Source organism: Falco rusticolus, chromosome 6, assembly GCF_015220075.1.
Source record: "Falco rusticolus isolate bFalRus1 chromosome 6, bFalRus1.pri, whole genome shotgun sequence".
NCBI classification, from domain to species: Eukaryota; Metazoa; Chordata; class Aves; order Falconiformes; family Falconidae; genus Falco; species Falco rusticolus.
Genome location: NC_051192.1, coordinates 45,136,428 through 45,149,400, shown reverse-complemented (window position 1 = coordinate 45,149,400; position 12,973 = coordinate 45,136,428). Strand labels below are relative to the sequence as shown.

Genomic DNA, 12,973 nt, shown 5'->3' with positions numbered 1-12,973 from the left:
AGGATTCTCTGATCTCTCTTTCTCTAATATATCACCTAGTCTCCAGTCTTTCAAGACCTTGCAGTCCTTGATACTTTTATATCCTTAGACCATCAAGTCTACCAGGATATTTGTATCAATTTTGTGAATGAGCACACTGTTAGCCTATAATACATCCACATACTAAGAGTTTGAAAAATGACAGTACCTGGAAAGCTAAACCAGCCATCCAATACAGCTAAGACAAAGTTGTAGCATGTTACCAGGTCAAGATCAATGCTTAGAAAGTTGAATTTGCAAAAAATCAACAATGTGGTGCTGTCTGTTTTGCATTAGTCTATTATACAATAACTTTTATGAATGAAACATCCACCACCACATTGGAAGCAAACCAGAAAATGGAGATGTTCTTCCCCGCTCTGCTTCCTCTGCAAAGAACATGTGGCCCTAGTTCCTCAATTTCTCTCTAGATTTTGATGCAATAAAGATATTTTGTTGTGATTTTTTCCTGATAAAGAACAAGTTCAGTGCTTCTGATGCTGCTGTTTTTAACTTTTTGAACCAGAAGCATCATGAAAAAAAAAAGAGATTCTTGCCATGTTTTATTGTCTTGAGCTCAAGCCACAGTTATGGAATTGGTTTGTTGGTTGTTTTCTTTTTTTTTTCTTCTTTATTGTTTCTTTGCAAAGATTATTGCCTGCAACAGAAGTAAGAGAAAACAAAGGCAAACATAGATTTGGCGAGGACAGCTTTGGATTTTGCAAGAGAGACTAATTGAGAGCAGGAACTAACACAATTTTTAAAGACCTAGGGAGGCAGAACAAAAGGAGAAAAAACCAGATTAAATAATAATTGATATCTGCATGTGTCCACATCAGTAAACCAGATGGAGATGCAATTAAAATAATCTTCAAAGCAATTTATAAACCAATAACTGTTAACTGTCAAACTTGCTGTTCCAAAGAAGATCAAAAGACTGATGATGTTAACATTCCTGCATCTCCACAGACTACATTGGATCTCACCTATGGCATTCCTGGTACCAGTTTTATCTGTTTTAGAGCTCAGAGCAGTGAGCAATCATAGCACTTGCAATTAGCTGGGATGTAGCTGTCCTTTCTAACTTCTCCCTGCCAATGCATGGTTCGTGTAAAGCAGCAGAGCCACAGACAAGAACTGAAGTAAAAAACAGACACATGTACCTTATGCTGTTCTACCTGCAGACGAGCAAAAATCAGTCTGGTCTTGCTAAGAAGATAAATACAGTAGGTCCAGGGATTTATAAAAATAAATGTTGACTAAAACAGGACAAATGGAGAATTTGCAATTGTGTCAGAAGCGTGTGCAATAAACATACCCTTTCAATGCATTATTTCTTGTGGATAATGGATTTAGCTTTGTATAGTTCATTGCTGGTGTAGGGGGAATTGCTTTTAAATTGTACTTCAGGACTTTTAATGAAGTTTTATTATTCTTTTGCCCACTTTTCCACATCTTATCTTAGTATCTGAAATTTCTGGAGCAACTTAATGAGAAGATGAAGCTGGATAGCCTGGTAGTAGAAGTTGGATTTGATATGAATGCAGCTGCAATTCTAGCCCGCATAGAGCAGTTAGTGAAACTGGAAGGTGATGCAGTGATTGAAAACAAGACTATGGCATATAGCTTAAGAAGGAAGGTAGGCAAAAAAGACATATTGTTACTGTTTTTTTTCAGAGATAAACATTGTTATGGCTATATTTCTGTAGTGGCTTGCTAAAGACAGCAGCTTGGAGCTTCATATATGTACAAGGAATTTCAAAGATGTCTTTTACATAAAAAGAAGATAGTAGATGTTTGCAAACTCTGCAAACAGGCTGCATATTAAAACAACTAAAACCACCAGTTGGTTAAATACGTGATATTGCTTTTCACAACTTCTTAAACAAATGCGTGAAGTTAGTGCATGTTTATATGTGTGTATGTCTGTCTACTTTTTAATACATTTATAATATACTTCTGTAAACAACTACCATCGACATTTATATCTAAAAGGGTCTGTTGAGAAGGGGAGCATCTTACACAAATTTCTCTAGAAACTAGTAGGATGTTGGTTGTACTTCGCTAAGATTTTCAACGCTTGCAAGAATAGTGCTCCTTTAGGAGCAAATCTGTTCAAATTTGTTCAGACTCCCCTCCATCATCCTGTTATGACAGAGTGAAATCTTCTGGTTTTAGCCTTATTAGAATGGTTTAGAGCTTAGAATCAGGTCTCTTTAAGGTTTAAAACAATACTGCATTTTTTCTGGAAGCAACTGCCTCTCTAGCAGGGAGTATAGCGTAGTATGTATGTTAATACTTCCCAGATGTTCTAGAATAACGCCTGGCAGCTCAGTTCAAACTGAAAACAGGTAGCTCCCTGAGCACCAAAATTACAAAACTAAGCTGGTGGACCTTGTATTGGAACAGTGGGTGAAAGCTTTCTTATTTCTGTATGTTGATTCTCCTTCTTGCACACTAGCTTTAATTAGCTGATTAAAGGTGGAAATATCTTAAACTGCCACCACTAAACCCACTGTCTCCTTAATGAATCTCTACTACCTTTTGCATTTGACTACTGTCCTTAGACATTCTCAGAGGTTATGAAAGATGCATAAGTATTTATGTTCAAATAGGGTGCAGTCTGTATGTAAATTCATTCTAAAAGGTAGTGCACAAATTCAGAAATGGAGAAGCACAATGAATTGGTAATATAAGAGGTATCAAATATATATGTTTATACTTCTTTACAGAGTTTTCAAGAGAAGAATAGGAGTTCAAGTTAAATATGCAACACAGGGATTAAGTTTGCAAAACAATCTGTAGTACCATTGTGTTTCATATGTATTTTTTCAAATATGTTTGTGTTTGGAAAACTAGTTGAAGAGTCAAAAAGAAAAACTTGAAAGCAATGAGCTGCACATGAACCTTCTGCGGCAGAAAATAGCCCATCTGGAAGAGGAGAAGCAAGTAAGGACCGCCTTAGCTGTGGAAAGGGATGAGGCCAATCTTGCTGTCAGAAAGTTACATAAGATGATAGAGAGGTTACAAAAGCAGCTTGATCTGGCAAGGGAGAAGAATACTGATCTCAAAGCCAAGCTGTCTGAAACTAGTGAACTTAAGGTGAGTTAAAACATTATATTTGTGCTTCTATCTGTTTTTCTATTCCAGTTGGATTAAGCTGGAGTTGATTTACAATAAATGTGTTCATGGAGAACTGCTCAAATCCATCTAGGTGGGGAAAGCACATATAATATTACAATATTTTGGGTGTTTTGCAATGTGTTTTGATATACGAAGTAGCATCTGTAAAGCATCATGTAAACTTTCAGACTAGTGTAAGAAAATATGATCTATGCAACCCTTTCTTTCCTATGGATGTGATTGTAATCTTATATTTTCCCATACGTTGCTCACAGATCTATTCTGATCGGTATGGGGGAAAAAAAGTTTTTTTTTCTGCATAAACCAGGCTAAATTTTCATTGTTTCTGTGGTTTATTACATTGCAGCAGTAATAAATTACCTGCTTTAACGCAGGTAAATAGAAGTAGTTTGCAGCCTTGATAGCTTGCCACCACTGGAAGAAAGGAAGATTGATTCTATGTGAGCTTTTGTCATGTTGCTGATGGAGTGAAATAGAAAGTAGGTGCATGTTCCAACCGAACAATTTTTACCAGCAAAACATTTGGCAACTCTTTTTCATACTGTTTTCCCAGAGGTTAGCAGAGCATAAACTCTCATTATGGGCTTTTGTCTGTCCAGTTACCTCTTTTCACAAATTCTGAAGATAATTAACTGTCTTGGAACAAAACCCTTTTTTGTTAATCGAGTTGCAGTTGTCCAGTCTCCTTTAACAACTTTTCAGTTTACACATACATGTGATCAGGAACCCATAAGAAACCGCATTAAAGTGCTTACTCATGATTACTCCTAGTATTTTTATTATTTCTTTCTGTTAGGTGAAAAGGTGTGCATATTTAACGTTATGTTATTGCAGATCAAAACTTTGGAGCAGAACAGAACAATAGAAGAACTCAGTAAATCTCAAGGCAAATTGGAAAGAATGAAAGAAAAGGCTGAGAAACAACTTACCTCTGTCAAATCAGAACTTCTTTTAAAGGAGCGTAAAGCTACTGAAGATAAAGAAAAAACCAAAAATATGTTAGAAGCAGTTACCAGTGAGATGAAGGTGCTTAAAACAACCCTTGCAGAATTAGCAAAAAGAGAGAGACAGGTATGTGTATAGGTATTTGACAAGTGCTAGCTGTCACTTGGAATATAACAATGTGGTATAGGTGGAGCAGCTATCCAGCTGTGCTGAACTTTTGTGAACATTACCAAACAAGGAAATTTTAGCTCACCCTTGTGAGCCAGTGGTGGGTGTGATTCTGAGAGACAAAACTATTGTTCAAGTTATATATGGGAGTAATTAATACAGGCATTGTTTTCTTTGTTCATTGCAAAATATTATATCACCTTTTGGAGAAGTATAAAATGTTTTAAAATCCTAGTATCTTTTTAAAGGTATGTTTTCCCCATATATCTTAGGTATAAAACTTACCAACTTCTCCTGCATTTCCTTTTGTTTCTCCTCATCTGTCTCATGCACTTTCTCCTTGCCAATTGTATGAGATTCAATAAGGCTAAGGGATAGGATAAGAGGAAATGTGCTCAAGCTGCGCCAGGGGAGGTTTAGATTGGATATTAGGAAAAATGCCTTCACCAAGAGTGTTGTCAAGCACTGGAACAGGCTGCCCAGGGAAGTGGCTGAGTCACCATCCCTGGAGGCATTTAAAAGACCTGCAGATGTGTCACTGAGGGACATGGTTTGGTGGGGGACTTGGCAGTGTTAGGTTTGCAGTTGGACTCAACGATCTTAAAGGTCTTTTCCAACCTAAATGATTCTATGATTCTGTGTTACGATGTATAGGCCATAAATTCAAAGAATGTTGGAAAAGGTCATAAAATAATAATAATAAAACACCAAACAAACCAAATCAGAATTAACAGACAATATTGAATGTAATTATTTTGGATCAATTTGTGACATTTAACTTTGTTATAGTTTAGGTAAGAAAACTTTTGGTGGTAACTCACCTCAAGGAGGGAGTAAGGAGGTTGTGGGAAACACATTAGTAAATGTATTCCATTCTAATTTCAAAAAATTGTGAAGTATATATGTAATTGCCCTGCATTTTGTGTTTTGTAGAGACGTTATAGATGGCATAATTATTGAAAGCCAGTGGGATGTTTCTTTAGAGTAAAAAATATGTAATTTTAAATTCCTTATTCCAACTGCTTAGAACTTTGTTAGTTTTTCCAGCTGAAATTTTTGTGTTACATGTAGGAATGACTGCATGAAATTTAAAGATGCTATTTCAAGAAGTCAGTCTAGAAAAACAGACTAACAACCCAGGGATCTTTCTTCCTGGAAAGATTTAGCACTGTTCTATTTTATAACGATCATTAGAAATTTGGCAGGAAAATTTAATTTCTTCATATATCTCATGAAGAAACAAAGCATCCTGCACACAGAAGAAGGTATGAATTATATTCAGGAAAGTATTCTGTGGAGCCATACGTTGAAGACTTGCTTAAACCACACAAATGCTGAATTTTTACTGTCTGAACCTGAGGAGTTTCAAGCCTTTTGAATACTGTTGCAGTATTCTTTGGCCAAATTTGAAGAACATGGGAAAAGTAAGCAGGCTACAAAGTGCAGAATGCTCAAGCACAGCATAGCGCTAGTTCTCAAGCTTTCTGGGCTAGCGAAAGGAAAATGCCAGCTTATGATTCACCAGCATCCATAGTCATCTGCATCACAGGAGCATTTGGAATACCTGCAGGTGGAACTATACTGCTAAACTGGGAGCAAAGCTGTTTGCAAAACCAGCCTGGCACTTGTGCAATGCTGATTAGCAGTAATGGCATTTTGAGAATGTGAGAATTGCCAGTAATACTCATAGCATACTCTCCTGTATCTTAACAGTTTCCTTAGCTAAAACCTGTCCTTAAAATAAAGCTACTGATGCTAAATCAAAGAATTTGTTCTAAACTCTTTCACTCATTAACATGTGAGTTTTTGTCCTGACTTTTCCCAAACCCAAGGAGAATTCCTTCCTTATCCCCAGCTCTCGTGGTTCTTCACCTGCTTTGGACTTGCTCATTCCTCATTCTTGGGGAAGCTAAACAAGACCAGACTTCTCTCACTCTCTGTAAAAGGTAGCAAATGCAGATGTTACATACTTGTCTGAGCACGTGTGTATGTATTTGATCTGAATATAAGCACAGTCATGTCATCTGTGTATGTATGTGTGTTAAGAAAACTACTAGAAACTGAAATTGCTGTTACCTGATGGAGTTGTTGATGTGGCCAGGCTGACTGCTTGTACATGCATTGCATGTTTTTTTCAGGCATAGTCTGCTCTCCATGGATATCACTACATGTAATGTTAAATAACATCATAATATTGCATGGCTATTTTCCATGCTATCAAAATTAAAAGTATGAAGAATTTAGTTACTGACAACTGATTAAGACATTGATTTTTCTTGATTGATTGTCATGAGGAAAGGCAGAACATACTCAAGTGAAGTCAGAAATTAAGGTCAGATTGAAACAATTTAAAATGAACTCATAATTGGGATTTAACACACTGTTTCTGATTGTTCTTTGCTCTTTAGGCTATTAATTCCTACTAAGTTTAAGAGGAAAATTTAGCTTTGGCATGTCTGTGTTTTGCTCCTTTTGTAAAAATATTTTAATATTTAAAAGAATGCACAGAATCAGAGCATTTTAATTATTAGAAGCGAAGCCCTGTAAGCAGGGTGTAATAACACTGCCAGTCTGCTTTAGGATTAACAGTCAGCCTTGGTGGCTGTAGGGAATAACAGCAAAGTGTGCCAGTTCTTGGGTAGAAGTATAAAACCATTTAAAAAAATGATGTTCAAAGCATTATTAAATCATACTGCAGAGTGAAAACCATGGAGAAGTGAAGCTGTATGTGAAAAGTCAAAAAGCGGATATTACTAGAATGGATATGTATTGGCGAATTAGTCGGGTAATTGAAATTTTACAAGAGTAAATGTAAGTTAACAGATATCCATATGGGATTTTCTTTCTCTGTGGGGTGAATAGAAAACCTTCGTGACTTCATATATCATTATTTGTATTTCTGAATATAAACAAATGTCAACATAGCCCAGATTCATTTTAGTAACATTAGATAAAAGGTATGGATAATGACTGTTGACAAAAGGATGTTCACAGGAACTGATAACATCAGTATATGACCATTGAGGTCAACTACAGATTAAAATCTGAATATATTCTATTATTATATTTATTTGACTCAAGTCCTTATTTGGAGTAGTACTTGGAGTAAAAATATAAATGTCAATGTTTTGGTTGCATTTTTGGTGATTTTTTATAAGGATTTTTTCCAGTCTTAGTTTCCCTTTTTTTTCCTCTTTTCTTTCTTTCTATTGGAATAAGACCCCTTCTACTTTCTTGTAGGTACAGCATAAAAAACAAAACGTAGTGTCTGTTTTTTATTTTTCTGCTCCCCCCTCCTTGTATCTTGGGTTAATGCTCTAAATTGCATTCATTTCTTCTCTTTTACTTCATATAATTTTACTCACTATATGGAAGGTGCAAAGAAAACTTATCATGAATGTTTACTGCAGTACTAACCTTTGGTTTTGAGTCTTCAGTGATTATCTTTTATTATTTCTCTCCTTTATTCCAAATTGTGATTATCTTAGAAATATTAACTACTATTGAAGAAAGCCTTAAATAGACAGGTGCTACTTCTGTTAGCTTCTAGTATTTCAGCAGAACAGTTATGTTCTTAATGCCTCTGTTGCATTGTTTTTAAAGCTGAAATACATTTCTCGTCTAATTTTTTTCTAGGTCCTGTATGTTTTAGTGCAAGATTTTAAGAAGTTGTTCATTATGTGCTTACAGCGCTGTATTCACTTAAGAGTATAACATATAACTTGCTCCATGTGAGACGTGCAATAGCATTCTTAAGATTGTCCAGCTTCTATCATCTGTTGCTTTTGTTTGGAGTTTTTAAAGTTCAGATTGATGTCCTCTGGTGGGCCATTTTTGCATCCAGGAGTGATGGTTCTCTTTGTCAGTTTATGTGAGGAATTCCTCTTTGTTGTCAACCCTCTTTCTGCATTTTCACTGGACTACAGCTTTGTCTGCACTGTACTTTATAAGCCACAATATAATAGTCATAAAAGTTGTTTTTTGTCTAAGTATTACTCCATTAAAGTGGAAAAAAATCCTCAATTTAAAATTCACATCAATTAATGCCTTAGACTCTGTGTGCTTTTTAGTTTAGGTTATTTCCTGATGAAATTTATTGAATTCTTAACATTTTTATTGTCCATTCGGTATAGTTGTGACCTGCTTTTCCCATCAGAAATAAAGAGATGGTTGTGTATACATTTTAATTTGTATCTATTCCCTCTGGCAAAATGCTGCCAGATCAATAATCTGTGTCAGTGCATCAAATTTAATTTGATTGCATTTGATCAATGGTTGTAGTGCAACTTGGTTTACTCACAGTTGTAATTAAGTTGAACAGCTTGCAATAGCAAAGATATAAGAACAAGAAATTTCGTGCAAAGCGCAGACCCTAATGTACTCCCAGGTGATCAGTTGGATTTGCTGTGCAGGTGTCTTGTGGGGGTTTAATTCATCCAAAAACTGGATCTTTGCAGAGGGCTGCCTTGATCTTTTAACATAAAGTCTGTATGGAAACAAATTCCAGCTTTGCTGCCTGCTTGTTCTGTCTGTGATCCAGATGTTTAAAAAAATCTTCAGCTTCTGCTGAAATGTACTTGCCTAGCACACTGCCAGGGCCCCAAAACAGTGATCTTCTGACCTGGTGTTGAAGGGCGTATACGGGGATTTGTTTTTTTTAGTGTTACATTGTTGCAACATTTCATCCAAGACATTGCACTGCCTTGGTAAGACAGCTGGGACTGAATTCGCAGATCCTCCTGCCCTGTACTGTTTTGGTTTCCATATTTGTTTTTCTGAAATGATGGCAGCTCCATAGGGTTTGCATTGGGATGAAACAAACTAACTTTGGCAAAGTCTTGGAACTGAGGGTTTCAGGGTTTTTGCAGCTTGCCTCAGAGATGTTATAACTGCTTTAGAGTTCTGCACAGTATACTTGGGGTTGGGCATGTGTTTCAGGAGTGCGTTTATCTCCCTTTTACCATTAGCCGTCAGCATGCTTGGTGGTGTAACGGTGCTGCCCATCAGATCTGAGCTGGCTTCTTGGTTGTTTTGATGTTGCTGTGACATTTTGAGTCTCTGCCATGCCTGAGAATGGGGATCTTGATATTCAAATAGGTAGCAAGACAAGCATATTTCCTCAAATAGGAACATTTTCCTCTTTTAATTGTGTGTTGGTGATAAGGACTGTGTAATGTATTGCCTATTGAAAAGGCACTGAAGTTTGACTTATAATGAACCATATAATGAGTTGAGAAGAGTAAATCAGCATACATGTTCATCTGATCTTAAGTTTTTAATCTAGTTGCTGGCAGGATCACTAGTGATGACAATTCATTGTGGATATCTGTCCATTTGGAACTGCACAGAGAAAGCTGGTTTCTTTAATTACTTTACCAAATACCCTTCCTATGATATATTTTCAGCAGCTAGGCACGGAAGAAAAATGAGCTTTTGTGAGGCTGCATCTTGATTCCAAGTCAAAGCCAGACTGAAGGATGTGCCAAACCTCCACCATTCTTCTAACTTCTTTCTGCTGTAGTTTCCACAAGAAAGTGCAGAGTGGAGGGGAGAAGTGGCAGGCAGTGGTCAGGAGCTTGAGGTCAGGACCAGCACCTTAGGACATGCTGTGGGATGTACCCAGCAGAGTTTCCATTTGTCTGTATAGTTTGCAGTCATCTAGGTCAGTTTTTGCTGTTGAGTCAGCAGGGAAGATATGCCTGTGAAGGGTTCCAAAGAATACTTGAAACTCTGTTTCATGTTCACGATCATCAGCACCTCACCTATTTATTTGAAGTTTGCTCCAAAAGACTGTTTCCATCCTCTTCAGTTCTCTGTATTGAGCAACAGCAGAACTTCCTATATTTTCCACTGCTAATACAAATGCTTGTATTTGTATTATGCATATCTGTGTATGTTTTTCCTGGCATCTCCTTTGATTGCATTTGATTTATCAGTAATTCCTTTCTGTTTGCTCTTGCAGCTGGCAGATTTCCGAGAGGTGGTCTCACGGATGCTGGGCCTCAACATTGCCAGCCTGGCTCTTCCTGACTATGAAATCATCACACGTCTTGAAGGGTTGATTCATGCTCATCAGCACCACTACTTCCCTTGTGTCTGCCTCAAAGACATGGCAAGGGCCCCAGAGGAACACTCGCAGTGAAACATACAGCTGCTTCACTGAAACACACGTTTTGTAAGAAGATAGAACAAAGTGACATTTTCTTTTGTGCTTCCCTACCTGCTAGGCATGCATAGAAAATAGCTATTTATTTGTGTTCCTTACCCTACAGATACCAATTTATGCTGATTTTTAGTGTTTCAGTAGGGAGCCTGAGCTGAATAGATAGAATAAAGCCAGTAGCCTAGAAATAGCAAACAGAAAATCCCTGGGCAGCATAATACCTGTTATGAAAATGATAGGTAATATGTGAACAATGTATAGCCCTCCAGTTTCATTGCAGACATTGAAGGCATGGGCCACCCGAGGTCAGTGCAAAATTTTGGGAAGCACTTGCTAATCAGTGTCGGATTCAGTGACATCCCTTGTGCTTTACCTCTGGGTGACAGAGGTGAAATAAAGTGGGGGTTGTCCTGCTACTGTTCCTCTTACTAAATGGGACCTCTCTGCACTTTGATGCATAAAGACTTGTAGCTTCAAGACAGTTAGACAAAGGACTATCACGATTTTGAGACAATGGATTTTTTTCTTCTGTTGTTTTCCTTAGTCTGCTCTTGTGCCAAAACAAAAAGTCACACTTTTTCAGCAAAGGCTCTTTCACAGGGTCTAGTAATACGCCTGATGTAGATATATTTGGTAAAATTGCATGTTGCCCCCTGTCATGATGCCTTGAAAATTTTTCTTTCAGCTGCTGTATTCCTTGGGAAAATTAATCCATACACGAAGTAAGTGGCAGTTCTGAGTTAATAAGAAGTTATTTTAAAATGCTTATCCACTGCAGAAAATAGCTGAATTACTAGTCTCTGTTTTCAGAAAAGCAATAATGAGGTGTCCAGAACTACCTCTGAATCATAAAGGCTGCTTGTCTATCAACCTTTCCGAGTGTTGTTAAACTTCATGTTTTTCTGAAAGAAATTCGAACAATAAATCTGTTTTAATAGCACACTCAAACATAATTCTGTGTTTTCAGTGATGTACCTAGTTATATCTGACCATTTGTGGACTTTCAACAGTATCTCAGCAAATGAGAACCCACTCACTAAAACTGAGCACACTATTTTAAGAAAAATGAAACTTTTTCAAGTAAGTGTGGTAATTTTAGTATCTGGCTAGGAACTCAAAGCATTATATGCTTTCATTTTACTTACCTCTGAAGAATCATTTTTCAGTGACTTGTTAGTAAAAAACCAAAACACACTCAAGCTTTTGCAAAATCAGTCATTTGAGGAGATATGGTAAATCACGTATTCTTATGCTCCAGTGGCTACCTGGATTAAAATCAATTTCCCTTCTTGTTTTTTAATGTAACATTGTTTTTCAGGTAAAGTTTAATAAATGGTATAAAGGAAAAAGCTAGTATTGAATTATATAGACTTAAACTTAGGACAACACCAGAATTTCAAAGTAAAAGATTGAGTTATAAATATTTTCTGGCATGGTAAGTTGGTTGGAATCTAAAGGTTAGAAATGGACCGTAATAATTTTCTAATTCTTCATGAGCAAATACAAGTAGTTTCAGCTTGTGTTTTGCTGCCTCTATAGGCACTTCTGCTTGAGTTATTACTAAACAACAAAACCTGTTTTCTTCATCCACATTAACTAATATTATACAAAGCATATTTTACCACATTTTGCAAGGTAAATAAATTGCATTACAAAATTAGGTCCACTTAGGCCAGATAATACATTCATAACTTTAAGAGTCTCTGAGTGTGCCAGTCTTCAAATAAGTGTGCATATTTGGACATATTTTATGGCTGTGAGGTGATTTTCTAATGTCTGCCAGAAGACTTGAAATCTCCTGCTGTGCTCTGCAGCCCTGTGTCCTGCTGCCCTGTGACCAGCCATGGCACCAGCAGTGAAGTTCCAGCCCTACAGAAGGCACCAGCAAAGTTCTCTGAATTACTTCAGAAGAGGCAGGTTTTCACATGAAGTTGGTAACAAAGCTTGGTGAATGCCTTGTGAGTTAAGTGAGCAGAAAGCAGAATAAGGGTGCTCTGATTCTTTTTTTTTTTTTTTTTACATAGTGGATTTGTATTTATTGAAATATTAATGCTAATGTTCATCAAGGAATATGACCTCTTAGCTGGCTATCAATATTCCCTGTGTTTGCTTTGCTTTTGGAAGAGTACTGATATCTTTGTTCATTTACCCAAAGCAAATAATAATAATTAAAAAAAAAATAGCAAGGAGGAAACTTGATGTGAACAAAGTTCGGGTGATTTTTGACCTGTGTAATTTAGTTAACCCCTGAACAAAGTTTAAACTGACTTGCAATCCTTTTTTAGGGATAGTTTCACAAAGCATTGAACCTAGTATTCCTTTTGGAAAAAAAAGAAAAAAGAATTTTGAACAGGCTTATGAATGTTTTCAAAGTTTATTTCAAATGCTTTCTCCTGTTTTACACCCAGATGCATTTGACACATGATAGGTCTGATAGGAACCTGAAAGTGTGTATTAAGGCTGTGTCAGCAGACACCTCTCAGTCGATTCTTTTTACTAGGTTTGTTTGTATTAATAAAGTTATGGGATTAAGAG

At 36.7% G+C, this 12,973-nt stretch overlaps 1 protein-coding gene across 6 annotated transcripts in view; it reads left to right on the top strand.

The window, feature by feature from the left end:
• The window catches only part of CCDC170 (coiled-coil domain containing 170), a 46,263-nt gene extending 33,657 nt beyond the window's left edge, over window positions 1-12,606 (top strand). For 2 of the 6 annotated variants that reach the window (XM_037392568.1, XM_037392571.1), the window contains exons 9-12: window positions 1,484-1,657; window positions 2,878-3,120; window positions 3,997-4,233; window positions 10,238-12,606. In XM_037392568.1, coding sequence (XP_037248465.1) covers window positions 1,484-1,657; window positions 2,878-3,120; window positions 3,997-4,233; window positions 10,238-10,417 — 834 coding nt within the window. In that variant the 3' untranslated portion in view covers window positions 10,418-12,606. The remainder of the gene's footprint in view (window positions 1-1,483; window positions 1,658-2,877; window positions 3,121-3,996; window positions 4,234-10,237) is intronic. The other 4 variants (XR_005104972.1, XR_005104971.1, XM_037392569.1 and 1 more) reach the window with 4 other exon arrangements.
• Window positions 12,607-12,973: the final 367 nt, after the last annotated feature.